At 41.0% G+C, this 22,398-nt stretch overlaps 1 protein-coding gene and 1 long non-coding RNA gene across 2 annotated transcripts; both read left to right on the top strand.

Moving 5' to 3' along the window:
* The first annotated feature begins 591 nt into the window (after positions 1-591).
* On the top strand, positions 592-20,013 carry pgap1 (post-GPI attachment to proteins inositol deacylase 1). The gene is made up of 26 exons (XM_074694999.1): positions 592-922; positions 2,634-2,787; positions 4,364-4,539; positions 5,208-5,379; positions 5,555-5,715; positions 5,823-5,875; positions 5,978-6,044; positions 6,238-6,343; positions 12,856-12,914; positions 13,119-13,202; positions 13,310-13,359; positions 13,445-13,496; positions 13,577-13,654; positions 13,834-13,909; positions 13,980-14,053; positions 14,140-14,191; positions 14,274-14,340; positions 14,421-14,526; positions 14,794-14,832; positions 14,968-15,152; positions 15,248-15,478; positions 15,633-15,768; positions 15,857-15,907; positions 16,042-16,253; positions 16,497-16,601; positions 16,722-20,013. Exons 1-26 carry the CDS (start codon positions 791-793, stop codon positions 16,858-16,860), a joined length of 2,817 nt encoding a protein of 938 aa, XP_074551100.1. The 5' UTR covers positions 592-790; the 3' UTR covers positions 16,861-20,013.
* Positions 20,014-20,829: 816 nt separating this feature from the next.
* LOC141808765 (uncharacterized) lies at positions 20,830-22,226 on the top strand. Its single transcript, XR_012599923.1, has 3 exons — positions 20,830-20,941; positions 21,038-21,141; positions 21,725-22,226. It is a non-coding gene; the product is annotated as an uncharacterized LOC141808765 (long non-coding RNA).
* The last annotated feature ends 172 nt before the right edge of the window (positions 22,227-22,398 follow it).

Consider the following 22,398-nt stretch of genomic DNA (forward strand, 5'->3'; position numbering starts at 1 on the left):
ATTTTATGTATAACTGTTTTCAAATTTCTTGAGTTACACACACGTATAAAAAGGCTACTAGACTTACCTGCAAGTGGTGCTTACCTGCATGTTTAATTTTCTTGGCGTGGGGCTACTATTTCTATAGCTCTGGTGCTGTGTAGGTAAAATAAAAGTCTCACAGGCAGGCATGGAGAACCGGACTTTCAGTGCATACATACATACATACATACATACATACGTGTATGATGGCTGTCATATATATATATATATATATATATATATATATATATATATATATATATATATATATATATATATATATATATATATATATATATAAAGAGAGAGAGAGAGAGAGAGAGAGAGAGTTATGACAGCCATCAGTGTTAAGCACAAGAAACAAATTGAAGAAAGGGAACACATTTTTATAAAATGTAAGTAGATGCAAATGGCAAGAAAGAAAAACAGAGAAAATTTTAAAGCCGCGAAAGTTTTTGCATTAAAAAGACAATCGGTTTTATTTTGAATGAATCAATTTACATTTTGTACGTTTTTATAAATTAAAACGTGTCTGTCGCTTTGCGTCATCCTATTGGTCCATGGTTTCAAGCTCTAGTCTCCTATTGGCTGAGAGACCTGCCAATCACCGCTCTCGGCGTAGAAAGTGGTTCCTGTTGTGTGGCTCAGCCGGTGATTGTGACAGCAACCCGTGTAGTGTCTGTTTGACACAGCGAGTTTACAGAATGAGAAATGAAGACATGGATATTATACACCTGTAATATTTTAAATCCAGAGTCCCACCTGAACCATGAAACTCGCCACTGTGGCCTTTTACGGGTTTGCTCTGGGTCTTCTGGCGATTGGCCTGCGAGAGTTGCTGACTGGCTTCGAGGAGAACAGATGCAGTATGACCTATATGTTTGAATATCCAGAGTACCGAGTGAGTATTAAGGCTTATTATCACACCTGATACCTCAGATTAGTAATAAAGGAGCTAATTGGATAAGCTATATGTGTCGTTTTTAGATGCATTAGCGAAATATCTAGTACCACTGCCGTGCTAATTGCTTCTATTAGTGTAAAATCAAACCAATAAAATGTTGTTTCTGCCCTATAATACTTAATATTTTATTCCCATGACGTGTTTTTAGGACATTCCTGACACGTGCTAACGTAGGTAAAGGTCTGTGTTACCTCGTGCATTTCCTCAATGGTTTCTATAAATAATAATACACACCAGGGGCGTTTCTACGTTTTTATAACAGAGGTGGCCCATCTGAGGCTCAGACTTATGCGAAGATGGTTTCAAATGTGTGTACAAATTGTGGCATTTCTTCTCCATGGCATTGTCCTTTAAATAAATTTACCTAAATTTGCATTATAAGTGTCCTACAGATGTTTTACTCCCATGCCAAGAGAATGACATCATATTTTTTTCTCACAAGCATCATGTTGTACACCTGTTTTTTGAGAGAAAAAAATTGAGGTATTTGTCTTTAATTTTAAGTCCCAACAAATGAAAATTTGCTTTTTATAAGTGTAAAGAAAGCTTCAGCAGCATGGTATAAAACTGTCCAAATTGTTGATTTAACATACTATCAAGGCAAAAAAATAATCTTATTTCTGGATCCTGGGTTGGCACCTTCAGGCATTTAGATCATTTTCAAGAGCAACCCATCTGGACATGCCCCAACTACACCCGCTCACCTTTGCATGTAGGTGTGTTTGGTAAGCTTTGGATTAGATCAGCTAAAATTAGCCGGGTTATAAACCATAAATCAACGGCTGATCCTTGAATCCTCTCAGCAGTAGGTTATCAGCTTTGCGAGGTGCAAACATGTGTTGTACATGCAGCTTTACTACAAGTCAGGTGAGGATAGTATGAGCGAAAACGTAAGCAAAGCCATGTGGGTCATATTTTAATGTGTTCATCTGTCCAGAAGTGGGACACAGCTGGGGAAAGGCACTGTGTGGACATCGGCCTCATTATACACATGATCTGTTTCTGTAATTTATCAGAGAAGTAGAGTCATATATTAACTGACATTGTTTATTTTCTTTCTACCTCTGATTATTAATAGAAATTATGTCTTGAGTCAGGGGGAGCCCATATGTTTATAATGGGCAAGTGTAAAATTGATCTGTTGTTTTGTAGGAAATTAAATACTCAGGAAAAAAGTCAGATGTGAAAATCAAAAGAGCTGATACATAAGTTTAAAAAAAATTATACAGCTTTATTGTTATCATGAAATGTGTCCTTTTTGTTAATCATTTTTTCAAAAACTCAAGCTATTTTCAACTTGAAATGTGTTTAAAAAGGTAAATCCTCACATTCAGGAGACTGACGCTCATCTATTTTTCTTCAAATATATATGTTTATATTTTTTTTTAATTGTTAAAAAGTATAACTATGAATTCAAGAAACTGTAGCTTCAAAAATTCCTCGCCCCAAGAGTATGAACTAAAATGTTAAACTACTCATTTCACTGCCCAGGATAAAGGAAAGGGCAGGTGACCTTATCAGGAATCCAGAAAGACTGGTTTTATCTTCCAGTTGAGTAGTTTCTCCCATCTGTGTTTCAGTAAGACTGTGATGTGCTGTAAAGTACAACAAAAGGCTGAAAAAATGTGTTGCTGGATTGTGTTCACAGCGTGTGGCTCTGCCTCGCCGCGTGGCCAGACTCTACCCAGCATATGGACTCTACCTGTACGGAGAAGGTGTGTACGCACAGGAGACCCGAGCGCTCAAACTCACTGGCGCACCTGTCCTCTTTCTGCCTGGAAATGCAGGCAGTTACAAACAAGGTGAGAAATTTTAAAGGTTTGATTATGATTGTTTAAAGGCAGATTATAGGATTTTAATTACCATCTACCAAATGAAAAAAAATAAAAGTGGATGGAGATAATTCTTTACAAAATACTGTCATTTAAATCTTATGTTAGTGGAAAATGAAAACAGGTCAAGATAGCAAAAAGATGCAGCTCTTCCAGACACTTGATAATGAGACCAAAAGAAAAAGACACTTTCTTACTTAATCAAACAGATGTTTGATTTCTTCTTAGCTTTTACCTTCTAATTTTTGGGTGACATGCTGGTCTTGAAACATGAAGTTTAGCAGCTCTGCTTGTTTGGGGGTTTGTCTGCTGAAACCTGAAATCAGAATCTCATTGTGTGTGTGGAATGAGGTAAGCCTGTGTTGAAATTCAGCAGACCCTGTAACAAAACTGCTTCCATACAGATGCTGATGTAAGGAAACAAAAACTGTCCCCATTCCTCTGTTTTTGTGTTGTTGTCATCTTTTCAGCAATTCTAATGGCATGATTTGAATTTATCCGGAACATTCTCCCATGCTGTGGTTTATTTTGAGCCATCCCTCATCCTCCTCCTGTAAATACGCACTAGAACACCTGAAGTGTTAATGAATTAATCTGAAGCTCAAAATAGCCTCCTGGGAATAGATGCTCTGAGGTAAAGTTTGCAAATACTTAGCTGTGCCTTTGCAGGTTCAAGAATTCGGACTGGCGTTTTGGGGATGTGCGCTCCTTGTTGGGTCAGTTTTTCTCTACCTTAGTACCCTGTTTGTTTTTTGGAGATAAGAATCTGTCCTGATTTTCTGTTGGCTTACTGTTCCTTTTATTGGTTCTGTGTAGGAGGAAACCTCACTTCTGAACTTAAGTAAAAACAAACACACTTCACACTCCGGTGTTTCTGATGATGCTCTGTCTTCTCTGCTCCTTGAAATTTCTAGTCCAGTGTTAAAACCATTCAGGATGATATACTTTTTAACAACAGCTCTGTTTGTTTAGCTTACAGACTCATGTGTTGGTGTAGCAATTGTGTCAGATAAAATCTGGTTGTTGTTCTTATGCTACACTGTTTCTTTTTCCTCAGTGGAAGATCCCTGTATGTAAATTTAATGAGCCCGATCAGCTGTGGAGTTTCTTTCTAGGTCATTGAGGGTTGCTCTGTGGGTGTGAAGAAGCTCAGAAGATGAAAACTCTGATTAATAATTCAAAATAACATGTAGTCATTTGCATACAAGAGGTTGAGATATCACAGTTTTTTAGTCGGAATTAAAGGAACATTGTGGTATTTTTTCATACCTGGGCCCTATTTGAGCATATGTTGTAGTCTTAATAACAGACAGATACTGTTGCAAAGTTACTGCCTCAGATTGGTTTCAAAGTATCAGTTCAAACAGTAATAAAGAAATCATCTCGACAGATCTATATTTAACACAAAATCTTCAAAAGCACCAGACTTTATTGTTGTGCTTTGCAGCTGCCATGATCACTTGGTTTATTTGTGTTATTGTGTGAATAACTATCCCAAGCTTGATCACTCTCTGACCCCAGCATTTATGTCCCTGTCTCCCTGAAGCTCGCTCTCTGGGCTCTGTGGCCTTGAGAAAAGCTGAAACCACAGAGGGGGGTCTTCACTTCAACGTCTTCACTGTGGATTTCAACGAGGAGCTGGTGGCGCTTTACGGCGGCAGCTTGCTCAGACAAACACACTTCCTCCATGAGAGTATCAAGGCCATCCTGAGGCTCTACAAGGTCAGGCTCAGAATATCATCTGCTGGTCGGACAGAGTTACTTACACTTCATAAGAGGCGTGTCTGTTTTGGAGTGATACTTCAATGTGGGGGATAGTTAGCAAACACATATCACATTACATCACCCTGCATTTAGACCTGCAGATTTAAAAATGTTCATCCTTTGGTAGTTGAGGTGTTGACAAGGTGAAGTAAAATGAGATTTAGGATTCACAGTCAATATTCAGCTGAATTGAACCACAGCGTTGAGAGCAGTTTACCTTGGGACACACACAGTTTGCAGCTTTCATCAGTGCTAATAGGGATCTGGCAGCCAGGTGTTGGATGTGAGGTTTTAAAGTAACATGATACAACAACAGAGTCCCTGTAAGGTTAAGTTATTTATGCTCAGTCAGAGAAAAGAGCTGCAAAGAGATGGAGCAAAGGATTAAATGTCGTCGACTGCAAAAAGTTTTACTCCTGACTCAAAGGACAACATCAGAGAAAAACTGAGGTCAGGAGTAAAAACTACATTTTGACAAGAAACAGAGAGATGAGGATCAACTTTCTGAAATCATTTGTTAATGAAATTACAAACCTGAGTTTTATTAACACATGATTTGATAATATTTCATAAAGGGGTAACATAGGAGCCATGAAGTGTTTATGTTTTCTTCCTCTGTTTGGCAGCACCTGAAGACCCCCCCTCAGAGTGTGGTGCTGGTTGGTCACTCTATGGGAGGAGTCGTGGCTCGAGCTCTGTTCACTTTACCACGGTTCAACAGCAACCTGGTTAGCCTCATCATCACCCAGGCCTCCCCTCACCTGGCTCCAGTTCTGGCCCTGGACCCATACTTGCTGGGTAAGGCTAACTCTCATGTCTGTACTTGTGATGTGTAGATCAGGATGTATCAAGAACTCCTCATTCCAAACCAAAACAACAGTAGCTGTTAAATGCATAGAAAGATTTGAATTAGGACAAACTGATAGTCTTCATGTGATTGTTTTTAAAACATGTATGTGCCTCTTCTCTGTAGATTTCTACTCAGCAGTGAAGCAGAAGTGGGTAAACCAGGCCAAAAAGCTCAGGAACGTGACAGTCCTGTCTGTTGGGGGTGGCTACAGGGACTACCAGGTTCGCTCTGGCCTGATATCCCTCCCCTGCCCACCTGGTGACCCCAATAAGTTGTCACTGGTGGTAAGTTGTTGTTTCATCTGGTGAGTGAGTAATTAAAGGACAGTGTATTATCTGGCTCATCGCTTTCTTCTTTGTGTCTTTTTTTATCTTCTTTTGTTTTTGTTAAGGCGACTGCCGTCCCCAGGACATGGGTGTCCACTGACCACCTGTCCATCGTTTGGTAAAAGATGTTGCATTATGCTAATAACCTGTGCCTTCATTTAACATCACGTGAGGATGTTATGCAGATTTATGGTATGTGATGTGTATCTTTGTTGTGCAGGTGCAAAGAGCTGGTTCTTGCTACAGTCAGGGCTTTCTTTGACCTCATCGATCCTGACACCCGACAGGTCAGAACAACAAGCATTGACGCAGAAATGTGATCAATCTGAAAAATGTGATGTCTCGAAATGTGGGGGAATGTCATCACAGATGAGATAAATGTTACTACTCTAGAGTCAAGAGGGCTTCAGTAGCCTGTAAAAAGTCTGAACTGTGAATTAAAGTCATCTGTTTTCAGTCTTAATGTGGTGTTTTGTTTAGTTCACAGACGACCCTCAGAAGAAAATGGCTGTACTAAATCATCACTTCATCAGACACCCTGTCAGGGTGGTAGGAGAGACGCAAGACAGCTCCATATCCATCTTAGGTGAGAGGGAAACCATGTAGAGGGGTGCCTGTTAGATTTAAATCCTCCTAAAATAAATTCAACAATAATGGGCTGTCATATTCAAAAGACACATCCGTGTTTCATTTTAATGATTTATTTTTAAACTTCTTTCAAATCTATAAATAACATGAAGCTAAGATTGAGTGACACCTCTTTTTTTTTTTATGACTTAAACTTTTATTGAGCGTTTTAAACATTTTTAAGTGGACATACACACTCCGACCGCAGTGCCGTTGCACTTATAGGCTTAAGTGACAGACAAAAGACCAAACAAAATGGTAAAACAGAAAAAGCAAATAAGCACACTGCCGAACGAACGTTGTGGAAAAAAAAACAAAAAACGCAAAAACAAAAAACAAACAAACAAACAAAAAAAAAATTAGAAAAAAGAAAAAAAATAAAATAAATATATATATATATATATATATATATATATATATATATATATATATATATATACAAATACATACATACACACACACACACACACACACACACACACAAATACATACATATATATATATGTACATGTATATACATACATACATATTAAAAAAAAAAACAAAAAAAAAAAAAAAAAACAAGGAGCAATCAAACAAAAAAGAAACAGCACATTACAGGAAAAAAAAAAAAAAAAAAAAAAAAAAAAAAAACAGGTCAGAGCCAGAGCCAGTAATGTAAAGATGTTTACATTACTGCAGCCCTTGCACCTCAAACCACTCCATGCCATTAGTTCCGGTCAGTCCGGTCCCTCGCCACGAGATCAAAAACAACTACCCCTGTATATGTCCTCCCTATACAGTTTGCCATGAGTTAAATTCTAAGTATTTTCCCCACTTACTGAGATATTTTCCACCTCCATTTACAAGGTTATAAGAAATCTTTTCATAAGCAGCAACTTTACTTAATTCTAGAAGCCAGTTATTGAATGAAGGCCCTTCTCGGGACCTCCATCCCCTCGTTATTATTTGCCTGCCGATCATGATACTCGTTTGTATCCAATCTGCTATTGGTTTTGGGATGTGCTTAAGAGACAGAGGGCTCCCCAAAATATATAGACTGGGGGCAAAATTGAATTCAGTCTCTGCAATTGCAGAAATGTGATTATGAAGGCTTTCCCAAAAATCTCTTATTTTGGAGCAAGTCCAAAGGGCATGTACTAAGGAACCCTCCTCTGCCTCGCACTTCCAGCAGCAAGGGTCTTCCTTCAGACCCAACCTAAAGAGTCTGGAGGGGGTCCAGTAGTAACGGTGGAAGATTTTAAATTGTATCAACCTGGTTTTAATATCCCTGGATACCATTTTAGAGATCCCTGTGATCGTGTCCCACTCATCCTCGTCAAAAGTGAAACCCAAGTCCCTTTCCCAAACTGTTTTAAGGGCTGTGACTATCTTGCTATGATCTAAATCATTGTCCATAAACAAAGCATAGTAATTAGATGCCTCGTGACCCCGTCCGAACAGATCCAAGACGTGTTTCAGGAGATCCACACCCATGGGGGTTAGCCGAGGAGATCCGAATGTGCTCACCAGCAAATGTCGCAGCTGCAAATATCTCCAGAACTGATTTCTTGGTAACTTGTATTGTTGAGCCAGTCCCTCGAAAGACTTCAATGTGCCGCCCTCATATAAATTCCCCAGGGTGTGGATGTCCCTCACTACCCATTCCTTCCAGACGAATGTAGAATTTCCTATACGTAGTTTAGGGTTTGCCCAGATAGGGGCTGATAAATTTAAGTAAGGGTTAATTTTGAACAGTCTGGAGACCCTCCTCCACACATCTTGCAGGTGAGAGATGATAGGGTGGGTCTTGAGATCAGAAGGTAACCTAGCTGTTATATATGAAAGAGGAGGGAGTGACGGATATACGGACTGCTCCATAATAAACCAAGGGGGAGCTCTTTCAGGGGGCAGTGACCACTGTGCTAGGTGCCTGAAGCTGAAGGCATAATGATAAAATAGCAATTTAGGGAGGCCGAGGCCACCCTTCTCGATTGGCTGATGTAATTTGCCAAGACGCATTCTGGGCCTCTTACCATTCCACAGGAATGTAGTGCATATCTTATCGAATTGCTTAAAATACTTGGTGGGGATTTTAATAGGGAGTGACTGGAGAAGGTAGTTTACTTTAGGAATGCAGTTCATTTTAAGGACATTGACTTTACCCCATAAAGACAAGAACAGCGGGGTCCATCTTTCCACGTCAGCAGAAATTTTGCTCAATAAAGGGTCGAAATTTTCTTTGACTATATCGCCTAAATTACTAGGAAAGTGTATACCTAAATATTGAATACCTTTTTTGGGCCATTCAAAGGAGCCTGCCTGAAAAAATGATTTGGGGCAATAGGATGTCAAGGGAAGGGCCTCCGATTTAGACCAGTTAACCCTGTATCCGGAAAATTTTGAGAATGAATCAATTATTGTGAGTAATCTGGGCACTGAATTGCTGGGGTCTGAGACAAAAAGTAAAATATCGTCCGCATAAAGCATCAGTTTTTGCACAGTGCCCCCCACTACAATGCCAGGGAAGCTGGGGTTGTTGCGAATAGCCACAGCCAGTGGTTCCAGTGCGAGGCAAAAAAGCAAGGGAGATAGCGGAGAACCCTGGGCTGTACCGCGTCCTAATCTAAAGTATGGGGAAATTACCCCATTAGTTTGTACCGCTGCCTCTGGCCTGTCATACAGTAGTTTCACCCACTTCAAAAAGACCTGTCCGAACCCATAAGCCTCCAGAGTTAAAAACAAGTACTCCCATTCCACACAATCGAACGCTTTTTCGGCGTCCAATGAAATCGCAGCGACTGGCTCAGTTTCTTTGCTGACTGCCCACATAACGTTAATAAGTCGTCTAATGTTGTCAGCTGAGCTCCTATTGGGAATAAACCCAACTTGGTCGGGATGGATAATGGAGGAGATCACACCATCTAAGCGATTTGCAAGGATTTTAGATAGAATTTTTACATCAAGAGAAATCAAAGAGATGGGTCGATAGTTCTTACACTCTAAGGGGTCCTTGCCTTTTTTCAGTATTAGTGATATTAATGCTTTGGACAGGGTGGGTGGTAGGTGCCCTGTGGTAAAAGCCTCAGAATACATATTTTTTAACAAGGGTGATAATTCGGCAGAGAAACTTTTAAAAAATTCAGCGGTTAGGCCGTCTGGCCCTGGTGCCTTTCCAGCCGGCATGTTATCTATGACTTTGGCTATTTCCTCCTCTGTGATAGGGGAGTCAAGGTATTTGCGCTGTCCCTCATCGAGAGTGGGCAGGTTCAGTCCATCCAAAAATGAAACTATTTCCTGCTGCATGGAAGAAGTGGAGGAGGTATAGAGATTCTTATAAAAATTGGAAAAAGCGCTGTTGATGTCACTGGCCTTTGTTACAAGAGCTCCTCCCTGGACCCGAATTGCTGAGATACTAGCAGATGCCTCCCGGTGTTTAATGTAGTTAGCAAGCAGCTTTCCAGCCTTGTCTCCTGATTCGAAAAAAGATTGCCTGGCCCTGAATAGTCCAAATGCCACCTTTTGGGATAAAATGCTATTATATTCGTATTTTAATTTGGTTACTATTCTCAGGCTTTGACTGGAAAATTTTTGTTTCAACTGATCCTCCTCTACCTTAATTTTTTTTTCCAAATCCTGCAATTTCTTTGCATTCTGTTTTTTCTTGAAAGAAGAATATTGGATCACATGACCCCTAACGAATGCCTTCAGAGCTTCCCAGACTACTCCAGCAGATGGAGCTGTTGGGACGTTTATTTCTATGTACAGATCAATTTGATTTTTCAACATAGACTTAAAAGCTGTATCCTGCAGCAGAGAGGAATTAAACCTCCACCTTGTGGATCGCCTCGTGCTGTCCACTGGGAGGAGTTCAAGTGTGACCCTAGCATGATCAGACACTAATATATTGCCAATTGAACAACCCGAGACAGAGGGAAGCAGCTCCTTAGAAATAAAGAAATAATCTAGCCTGGAGAACACCCCATGTACTGCTGAGAAAAATGTATAATTCCTCCCAGTTGGGTTTAGGAGGCGCCAGGCATCGACCAGTCCCAAAGCAGCGCACATTCTCCTGACCACTGATACCGATTTCACGGGTCGAGTGTTACTTGAGGAACTTCTATCCAGAATCTCATCCATAGTAATATTGATATCACCAGCCCAAATAATTGGGTGATTGCCTAGCTCACTCAGTTTGCATTCCAAATCAGCGAAGAATCTTGGATCATCTCTGTTAGGGGCGTAAGTATTGGCCAAAATATATGCCCTCCCCTGGATCTCAGCCAAAATAATGAGTACCCTGCCTTCCTCATCCTTCAACTCCTTTAAGCATTTGAATTGCAACCGTTTATTCACCAAGGTAATAACTCCCCTACTAAGATTGGTACCTGCACTGCAGAAAACATGCCCTACCCAACCCTTGTTTAATTTTTTAGATTCCTCATTTGAGAGATGGCATTCCTGCATAAACACTACATCGAGGATGGAGGATTTCAAATTCAACAGTACTTTATTCTTTTTAATAATGTTGCCCAGGCCATTTACATTCCACGTGGCGAGGGACAGCTTATTAGCACCGGTAAGAGTCATGACTTTGTAGAGCGGAGATAATTAGCTGGAGGGGCCTGAACACAACTGACCAAGACTGCATTGCTTCTGACCTGCAAAAATCGCACACGAAAAAACAATAACAAAAACAGAAAAACTGGAACCAACTAAAAACTAGCTCTGAAAAAAGAACAGAGCTTAGAAAACGAGAGTTTTTCAGGTCCATGACCCGTCGGTGACGTGAGCCGCTCTGGTCACAGGCCCACCAAGGCACAAATGTCCTGGCAAAACATCAGCATGTTGAACTGTGGCATTTAACTATCAATTCGCCAAGAAAGGAAACTAGCACCCAAAAATACTTAAAGGAGGATGTGAAATCACTTCTTGAAAGTAAATCTAAAGTAAGTTGAAAGTAAGTAGAGTACCAAAATAAAATTGAAATGAATGGAAAATAATATCACAAAAAATGGTAAGTTAAGTCAGCAGAGGTCATGGAAAATAATGACTGTGAAATATGATTGAAGAAAAAAAAAACTGACTTAAATGCATGTCTCTAAATATATTTCAACCTAGGAGACGTACAATGGGACCTCATAAAAAAATGATAAATAAAAATAAAAAATACACAGTAGTAAGTGAAATGGATACATTAATAGACCGCGTCATTCTGTGGTCTACTATTAAACATCGCACTAGTGAGAGTAAGCTCGCTCCGTTAGGATCAACGAGGGGGGGGGCGTTACGTCCCACCATAATAGCGTTATGTGTACAGTATATCATAACGGATTATTATTAATTTACTGTTAATTCCCAACGGGGAGATAATTAAAAAAAAAAAGAGAAAGAAAGAGAGGAACCAAGAAAAAGCAGTTGAGCGCGAGGAAGCTCGGCCGCTGCTGCACCAGAAAATGAGAATAAACATAAAGATTACTCTACTTGAGACCACAGAATGAACACAGTAGTGGGTCGGGGATTAACTTAGACTTACGAGAATAGTCCGCTGATAAAGGCAACAGCAATCTTAAATGTTCAGATAAAGAAGCAGATGCCCGTGTCCGTCATCCGCCTCACTCCGTGTGGGGAATCCTCTCCTCTCTGTGCGTAATGCGTAAAGTCACCTTTCCTGGGTAGGGAGCGTGCGGATGAAATCCATGGCCCTCCTCGGTTCGTTGAATAGCTTAGGGCCCTCTGGAGCGTCGATTTTCAAAGTTGCTGGGTAGATGAGAGCAAACTTTGCGCCACGTTCTCGTAACGCCTTTTTGCAGTCTTTGAAAGCATCACGTTTGGCCTGGGTACCCCTAGAAAAGTCAGGAAAAATCATGATGCGCTTCCCGTTCAGTTGGAGCTCGCCTTTCTGCTGTGAAGTGCGAAGGATCCTGTCTCTGTCCCCCGAACGCAGGAACCTTGCAATGATTGTGCGGGGTCTGTTCTGGCTCTGCTCCCCGGAGGTCAGGCGTGGGCCCAGTCTGTGAGCACGTTCAATGTCCCAGCCTGCTGTAGGGGTGTCCAAGCCGAGTACCTCAGAAACAGTTTTCTCCAAAAAAGCGATTGTGTCGCCTGCCTCGCAGCCCTCAGGTATCCCGACGAAGCGCAGGTTGTTACGCCTACTTCTGTCCTCCATATCATCCAGTCTGTCTCGGAGGGCCTCGAGGTCATCCTTTGTAGCAGGTGGGTTAGCTTGCCGATGCTCTTCTGCATCCTCCAGGAAGCCCACTCTGCCTTCCACGTCGCCGATTCGCGAAACCAGGGTCGAAAGTTTACTTTCCATCGACGTGGTGGCTTTAGAGATTTGCTGCAAGATGGTAAATATGTTAGCGATGTCCTCAGCCACCACTCCTGTCGGGCCTGCTTTGTCTTCTTCCCGGTCCTCACCGGGAAGAAGTGACACCTCTAAAGCATTGGTCAGATTTTTCTTTTCTTTACTTTTTTTATTTTCCTTTTTAGATTTTCCTGAAGCATGGAGTGAAGTTAACACACTGCGTCTGGCTTACAGCACACCAAAGGTACTGGACTCAGTACAGACACATTAAATGAACTTCTTATCTGCAGTCAAAGAAGGATGCTGAATTATCGCTGAAAACTAGTAAATAAACATGTACATGCACACAGGTGATGTCCAGGCTTATTTGATTAATTGAATGAAAAGATATGTGATAGATATGGAAAAACACAACTATTTTTCTCAGATGTTTTGTCTCATTCTGCAGGAAGGACAGGTTAAATACTTCATGTTTGCACTGTCCAGTCGAAGGAAAGCCTACAGTCACTTCTACTGCCGGAGCAGTAACTTGGTAAGCATTCAGAGATGTTGTGCTCACATTGGGGTCAGTTTAAGTTCGTCCTTTCTTTCAGTTGAGGAAATATACGTTTTTACAGATCGATTACTTATGTCTCACAGGAGATGACCAGCTGGGTGTATGGCTGTGTGCACAAGAACGGTTCATCATGGTAAAAAAGTGCATTTATTCTCTCCTTCCTCTTGTGTCTTCTGCCTCAGATGACTTGTCATTTATGTTCTTTGTTTTTTTTTCAGTGTGCATGCAGTTGATCTTTCTGCAGTCACTGAGCTACTTCCTCCATACAAGGTGACTTTCCTCTCAAGAAACTTCTTTCAGTGCATCGTTTTGTGTTTTGTTTGCTAATAACTTTCTGTTTTCATCCTCAGGTTCTGATTCTGAGTCTGAGTGACTTGTCTTCTGTTACTCACCTGGTTGTTTCAGCTTCTAACCTGAATGGCAGACAGGTATGAAATGAGAACTCTCAGGTGCTGAGTTCCTCACTCTCATCTCATGCTCACCCAAATTAGGCAGTTTATCACAGACTCAGAAGATGTTTCACTACAACAAAAAGTGGAAACATCTCAAGATAACTTTTTAATTTGATTTTTTTCTAAAGCATCAATTTGTTTTGTCTTCTTCACAGTACACCGTTGAGTGTGAGTGGCAGAGACAAGAATCTCAAACTCTCTCCGTCCCAGTGCCCCATGTTTTGTCCTCTGGTAAGTAGCTCTGCTGCGGTTGTTTAAACCATAAACAGACACACCTTTTTAGTTGTTGTTTTTCTTCCAGGTTTGACTGCAACTGATGTTACAGTTAACTCCTCTGGACTTCTTCACAACATAAGGCTGCAGCACTTCCACCAGGTAGCTTTTCTTCCCTTATCAGTCATGTACAACAGTCTCTGTTTCTTCTCTGTGGCTAAATTTGGATCACTTTGGTTTATTTTTAGGCCTATCAGGCTTTTAGAATCAGTGTTGCAAGCCAGTGCAAAGTACACAAAGGTAAGTTAATGTTCAGAGACTTACCTTAGAGCATTTCTCCTCATAAAAGTGTAATGATGATTTACTGTTTGTCTCGCTGCAGACAGACTGCCCAATGTGTACAGAATAAATGTGCCATGGTTTCGAGAGGACTCTTTAACTACAGTCAGGTTAGCTCTGTCACTGTCTACATGCTTACCGATGCTTCATGCTAAGACATGTCCACTGATTTGATTTAATCTGTCTCCAGTGTGCCATCAGTAACAGAGATCTCAGGCATGCTCCACACAAGCCGTCCAGACAACACGTCAGGTGTCCTCCTTCAGCTCCACACTGCCCCCAACTGCCAATACAAGGTACAGCTGCTGGAGGGAGGGCACTTTTGATTTCCAATAGCGTTAGAGCTAATCCCAGCTTATTGTGTTGAGTTTGGCTTGTACTGGTGTGTTGTAATTGGATAGGAGCGCATTTGAACCAAACTTTGGATTCGACACTTGTTCAGACATATCTCAGTTTTTTGGTTTTTGGTTTTGTTTTGCTTTGGGTTTTTTGCTGTATGAACCAAACTTCACTATAAAATATTTATGTGAATAATCATCTTAATTCTTTTTTTTTCTGCTTAGGTTTCAGTAAGGACTTCATTACCCAGAGTTCTTGGACAGGTACAATTGAAAAAATAGTTTACTTTTCTTTATGCCTCATGTCTCTTTCAGATGATATCTTCTTCATATGCACACAGTGATTCAGACAGTCTTTACAGCCCTCCTCAGGTCTTATCTCTTCTTTCTTACCTCCAGATTCTGAGGTTTTGTGGTCCCATGGTGCCAGTGTACACAGCTGTAACCCTCCTCCTGGCCTGTGGGGAGCAGCTGTCCTTCATCCTCAAGTCAAAGCGAGCTGCAGACATGAGCCAGGTGGTAGGCAAAGGCCTGCAGCCTCATAAAGTGAATCTGACGGTTTATATCCTGCACATCTTACTCAGGTAAGAGTCAGATGTGTTTACAGTAAAGTCTTCAACTTTTTAAAAATCCCTGAAATCTGTGGCACTGTTTTAATCCCCCTTCTCTTTCTCTCCAGTTGCAGCTGGTTTGAGGAAAGCTGGACGATGCTTTTCCTTCCTCTTATGGATTCCTTCCCTCCGACCACTCCTGATACAACATTTCACGAGGGTGGGGTTCCAGCTGAAGAGTGGCCACACCTCCTGTCTCCTCTGCTGTACATCTTGGGGGCAGCTGTGGCGTACTGGGGCAGCACTTTGCTCCGTCTTATTATGCAACTAGTCTCTCTCATTTTAGCTCCACTGCACAGGTATGATGGGACACTTAAATTTGGTGGTATTAGGATTCATTTGTTTGAGGTGTAAAAGAAGGATTCTTTCTGACAATATTCTGAGACGACAACAATAAATATCTTCTTTTTCAGTTATATTTTAACTCCTTTTTATTTTTCAATTGTTATGCAGACCGTCTGTCTCCAGAGACTGTGGCACATTGCGGCTGCGGACTCAGCTCCTCATCATTCTGTGTCTGGCTGTTTTGGGCAGTGCTTCTTGTGGGGCTTTGTCAGTCTGGCTTGCCTTTCTGCTCCACCTCTACAGGGTGAGTCCTCAGACACTGAAATAATTCTGCCGGCTCAGTCTCAGTATTGACTCAGTTTCTCTGTCTTTGGTCATGTTTGCTTGTGTAGGTTCTGAGGCTGCAGATGACAGAACGATCCTTGAGCCACATGTTGAATCTGGTAAGACTTTCAGGCAGATTTGTAATGCTCCCTTAAGGCCACTAGCAGAGGGTCAGTGGGTGGTTTCATGGCTGTAAGTGGGTCTGGGACCCTACACATTGGGGATAATATAGGTTTCTCCCAATTCATCCCAGGCTCCCAAGAAGCACAAAGAAGCTGACAATGGCACAGTCGATGCAGAGTCCTTAAGCAAACCTAAAGAATGTAATGGCTCCCCCTTGCTGTCAGAGTGTGCTCTGCAGGAGGTGAGGGATGACTTACAGCTCCACCTCTGCCTGTCGGCGCTCTTCACACTACCTGTCATGCTCTTCGCACCCTCTCTCATCTACTGGATCCGCAACCTGAGGTACAGTGTAGAAATAAAGACTGTTACACAGCATGTGGGAAGACAGATTGTGCTTTGTATGTTGGCAGTGCTTTGTAACTCATTGATTTAAAAAGCAAATATTTAAATTTGCAGAAACACCAGGTCAGAGCCCATGTGGTCGGTTCTGTTTCCAGACCCTCCATGTAAAAATCAAAGTGGCGTATTCCTCTAAATGTAAGAGCTCAGTGCCGCTCTCAAACCAACGTTTCTGATCCTCTGCAGGTATTCCCATCTGTTGGATCCTGACCCGTGCTGGCCCCCCCTTGTGCCTCTTATTATTGTGTACATGCTGCTTATCAACTGCAACACTTTAAAGCTCAGCAACAGGTGAGAGCACATCATTACTAACACACACATGTCCTCTTTGTGTCCTGTTTGGGTTTTTTAAGCCATCAGAACTCAAGGGACTACTTCCACTGGACTCACTTTTCTCCAAATGTCTTTCAGCAAACTCCTGCCTCTGACATCCCACCTCCCCCTCCCCTTGGCCATCGCCATGGTGACCTTCTCTCCACTCCACCTCTACAGAGTCACCTACTTCCTTCTTGCAGCGCTGGTTCCTTTGGCCTTGTGTAGTCTTCTCTGACGGTATCTGGCTGGTTTCAGTCCACGTTTCTACCATAGCAAGCCTTTCTCTAACTCACAGCTCTCCTCTTTGAAGCTGGTTGGGGCAGATTTGTCCCGTGAAGACTCACTCCATCTTGCTGCTGTGGAGCAGAGCCATAGACATACATAGCCTGGGGAACTGTCTGCTCATTGTTATCACTCAAAGCTCCATGGCGATTACACTCAGTTTTGAAATGAGGAGATGTAATAGCTTTGGAACATTTGGTGCACGGAAGGATCAACCTAAAACCAAGTTTGCCTTACTCTGTATATCTATAGCTCTGCCTTCAAGGAGCAACAACTCCACAACCAGAGATGCTACTGATAAAAGAGGTTAATAACAGGGTGTTACTGTTCCAACATTTTCTTTTCGTGATACACTCTTAATGTGCGACAGTAGCATGATCACTGCGCTGTAAACTCCTACACTGCCTACTGCTTAGTTTAGACTTCAAACTGTGTGTGATGTCAAGTATCGCAGTGCGGCCACAAAACAGTGACAGTGTTATACAATTATCAATAAGGAAATCATTCAACAGTCATTTTTACTTTATTAGAAAGGAGAAATAATTCCCTGTGTTCTCTAGAGGGGCCAAGGATTTTGAGTGTTGAGTCCAGTCCTGTTACCTGCGTGGCTTTTTGACATGTGACAAAAACTTTCTGTTTACTCACTCAGAAGTTTGTGGCTGTTGCAGTAAGTGATTATATTTTTCAGCATCTGTAAGGAACTTTGAGTTTGTGTCAAATGTTGCGCCCCCGTAAAAGTAAAAGATGAGCTCAAATTAAAGCCTCACAGTCAAACAAACAGTGCAATTTTATCTTTATCAATACAGGATTTTCAAGATGAAATATCACTGCTGCTGTTAGAAATTTTACTTTATTCCTAAAAGTTTTACACAACAGTCTGTTCTGTTTTCTGGTAGAGTTATACAATGAAAGGCTGATCAATGAAGGTTTGAAGTTCAATTCTTTGTATTGAGGAACTCTTATCACCACACATTCTCTAAACCACCTTGATTACTTTTTTTACTTACTCTGTCCTGTACAGTGGTCGTCACTGTTGTGGAAATAACATTTTAACCAAATATTTTTGTTTCTCTCCTGGTTGATGATGTTTTTCTGTTTGCACATTCACCGACACCTCTCAGCTGTGAGAGTTTCATGACTTGTTTTTGGATGATTTGCAGTATCTGTGGGTAACATTGTGGATGAGATTGATTTTAAATGTCTTTTTTGTTTTGTTTTCTGTCTCTTTCTGTTAAGAAAAGTGTCTTATTCTTTGTCTTGCATCCTCCTGCTGTTGCTCTCACCTCCTCATGTCAGTGACGCAGCTGCTGTGCCTTCCTGCTTTCCCATGTATGCAGCAGTGTTTCTGTTTCATACCTGCCTGTCAGCTGAAAACCGTTCAGTCCTCAGCAGCAGCAGTGTCTTTGCTCTTTGCTGTGAATGTAAGTGTACTTCACTTGTTCTGTGTGAAAGTGTTTTCTCACAGAAATATTCCTCACATACGATAGTGACATTTTATATAAGTGGGACTTTATGATAACACAACGCTAGAGAGAGTTTCATTAGGGACCAAGCCTCTAAAGTAGGCATTGAATCATTTGTCATCGCAGAGCCCAACATGAATGTACCTACGCTGAATGTCTCTACATGTGTTTGACTTTACACTGTTACTAGTGCTGTAAGTGATCCGTGCACTCGTCTGTTTGGTGCAGTTTTAGTGCTTTGAGATGCACATCGTCTGCCTCGTGGTGATTTGGTGGCACACACTACTTTGTAGAACAAATTAGTAGAGATGAAGTTTTGTTTTTATATATAATATTAATGTGATTTATATCGGTGTTCACTGTGATCATGTTGTGGTACAAGTTTCACACACGAAGGTTTCCTCTCTCCAAACTGGGGAATTAAACGTGGGGAAGAATGTGTTTTGTGTTCTTTGCAAGATATTTTTTAGAGTAGTGGGCTTTTAAAGAGGCTGTTATCTTTGTGTTAACTTAACTTCTGTCTAAAATACAATATCTTGTAATTTATAGAAACAGAAAATGAGATCAGAATTGGCTTAAAAATCTTAAAATTAGACAAACGTATGCAGATAATTGTATTTAAAATGCAACATCTTATAACACCAAATCTTCAATACTGCCACTATAAAAACCGCAATGGACTGTGAACCATTTTTTCTTTTGCAGTTAAGTCTTAAAAAATACCATTTAAAAATGTTTGCATCCTTTGGCAGCAAGGGACAGGAGAAAATTGAGTGAATCGAATATTTAAATTATTTAATATATTACTAGTGTTGCTCTCAGTGTTGTGATCATCATGAATTCAGTTGAACAAAAGGAATTATCACAGGAATTTTAATTTCAGGCTTTCTGTAGGTAAAGAAAGTGATTTACTAAAAAGGCAAATTTCTCTCACCGAGCTTTTTTCTTTCTTTAGACTTATTTTAGAATTACATCATTAACACAAAAGCCTTCCAAACAGACTGTTGGTTATGAACTTGAGTCCACTTTACAAACTCCACCATCTGAAAGTTGCTAAGTAAAACCAAATTGTCTTTGTTTTATTTCTTTAAACACAGTTTTAGGGGGGGAGACAACTTTTTAAGTTTTCAACAATCTAAGAGTCTCAATTTGTCAAAGTGAGGAATCAGAAATCTCATTCCTGTACTTGATTTTTTATTTTTTCAGTAATTAAACTGTTGAAAACTTGTTTCCATTGTTTATCTGGTAATACAGAAGTAATACTTGTGTTAAATGTAACCAATGTCTTAAAGTGCTTTAAAGTCTGGTAAACCTTTCACTTCTATTCTGCTTCTGCCTAGAGTGACTTTTAAAACCTGTAACCTCCTGCTAGCTGCTCCTTGTGCAGAACTAGTTAGTCCTCGCTAAATGCTGTACCATGCAGTTAGCTCAAGGGAGTGAAAACGTATCATGCCTGAGGGATAGTCTGTTTAAGTTTTGTGGTCAGGCTCTGGTGTGGAAGAGTATGTTCTCAGGTCAAAGTATAAATGTGTCAACTCTGATTGTGTCGATGTTTTGATATTTTTCACATTTTTAACTGATGTCATTGTAAACGGGCAAACTGTGCAATTTTTGGCACCATTGTTCTTGCAATAAAATCAAGAAAATACTCGAGCTGATTATTAATTCGCGAGTGTTATTTGGTATGAGTGTGACATAAAAGGACAGGGGTAGAAAAAAGTTTTTCTTTTAAACTATGTTTTGTTTTGTTTTGTTTTGTTTTTTTGTTTGTTTTAACTGCGCCTTACCATTCTGAAATAGGGCATCCAAAAAGCCTCTTTCCAATTAAAAAACTGTACAACAAACGCAAATAGACAGATGAATGTGTGGCAATTGTTGCAAAATGAGGAGTAAATGTTTAAGTATTTTTTAACTAATTTAATATAAGAACTAATTTTTTTGAAGAATAATAAAACACTTGGCTTACACCATCAACGTTTTCTTCAGATGTTCTGTCATTCACTCCTCCCTTTATCCAACACTTTCACTGTCGTCATAAATTTCTTGTGCCATGCAGGAATTGACTAATGTGGCTGTAGATGTTCAAACTTAATTCTGTAGTATTGCTGAGTTTGGGTTTATGATTTTTTTTTTTTTTTTTTTTTTTCAAGTCCATGACACACATTGTGCCTTTTCTTAAGGAGTAGCCATTTTTAGGGTTTCATTTAACAGTACCTCTTTTATCAGCAGGATACTTGAATTACACAAATGCAACGTTATCAAAAGCGAGAACAAATCTGATGAAGATATCTCATCATTTGTTTGTAATATTTTTTTTTTAACTTTGAAGAGACTTGATTGACAGTGTATAACTAATCCAAGCTTCCTCTTGACTTGTGTCAATGTACTTGGATGCACTTACCTCCTTTGGCCACCAGAGGGCAGCATTTCCTCGAGAACACCTAACTGTCTCTGCGACAGAGGGAGGTGTGAAGTTGCAGCACTGATGAATGAATGCATTTGTACTCTGCCTCCGTGTTTACTTGTGGTGATATAACAGGTGCCACCTTTTCGGTATGGCCTGAATCTTTGGTATGGATACAAATCATCTTAATTTTTAGCACTGACTAACAAAATACAGCTGAATATACAAGAGATGCCACACTTAAAGCTATATGTTGATTACAGGAATGTGTATTCACCTGCGCCATGTCAAATGTGGGATAAAGAGAGCTACCAGAAGTAACCAGATCATTAGGAAGGAGGGCAGCAACAGCTCAATTCGCCCACAGGTAAGATTTGTAAGTTTTTAATGAAAGAAGTCATTGTTAACATATTCCATCAATGTTTTTATCATGATGCATGAATGGATTTGAATACATTCTGTTGTAATGGTCAAGATGGAGCTATTGTCAACTTGTTTTTGTGGTTACATCTTAGACCCTGCTTGATGTGACCATATCTGTAGGGCAATAGTTTTCTGCATGATTTGGTTAAAGAGTATAATTTATCAAAGTGAACATCAGCAGCAGAATAAAATAATAGAATGAGAAGTAGTCCCTCCTTAAAAACTGCACTGAAGTGTTGTAAATGTACTGAGCTGTGTCTGTGCAGTGTTAATGCTCCACAGGTTGACAACATCCCTCTCCCTCACTCCCCATTCTCTCATTGTCTCCGCCCACTTTGGCGTCTCCCACATTAATATGCAGTGAATATATGTAATCAAACAGCAAAAACTACATCTCAGGCTCCTTAAGCTTCAGAAATAATCCCTCCGCAGCCTCCAAGAGGAAGAATCGCACTCGTACTGCACATAAGAAAATATTACGCCATCCTTCTTTAGGCTACGATTCTCCTTTTTTCTTTCTTTTATAGCCTTGACAGCGGTTGCATATTTTACCCAGTCAGATTTTGTACATCTGTCGGGGGTGGTGGGAGGACGTCGGCACTGACTGCAGTACAGTGCGATGCAGAGAGGGAGAAATAAGGATGCCATGCCTGTGTAAACTGCACGCCTGAGGACTCAGCAGCAGCAGCAGCAGCAGCAGCAGAGTGGCAGGGAGGTGCTGCCGGAGTTTATGCGCACACCTCTGGAGGCTGCTGCCGAAGAGGGCCGAGGTGTCTCTGCAGCGCCGCAGCTTTTCACAGGGATACCGTCTCGATACGTGACTTCGAGCCCAAAGCTGCCCTGGCTCGGGATCTGAGAGGGAGGGAGGGGGGTAGCGCGGCACCCCGCCCGTCTCTCCTCATTTGGACTGCAGGGATAACGACCTAAACCGTGATATCCCCGCGCAGAAACCACTGAGCAGGTGCTGGTGGCAGCGCTGTCACCATCCGAACACCGCGTCTTCCATCCCGCACCTCTGCGCCAAAGGTAAGCTCTGACACACAGTGCAGTCAGACATGGAGGGACCGTGTAGGTGTTCATGGCTTCAAACAGTGCTGCTCATAACGATGATGATGATGATGATGTTGCTCAAGCAGCAGAATCTGTCATTTAACAACCGCAGCGTCGCCTTTTTGCGTATCGTGTTCTGCTGCCGTTGTGC

This window comes from Halichoeres trimaculatus, unplaced genomic scaffold (genome assembly GCF_033239565.1).
Source record: "Halichoeres trimaculatus isolate MK-OKI-2021-1 unplaced genomic scaffold, fHalTri1.1 fHalTri1_scaffold_19, whole genome shotgun sequence".
In the NCBI taxonomy this organism is placed as follows: domain Eukaryota; kingdom Metazoa; phylum Chordata; class Actinopteri; order Labriformes; family Labridae; genus Halichoeres; species Halichoeres trimaculatus.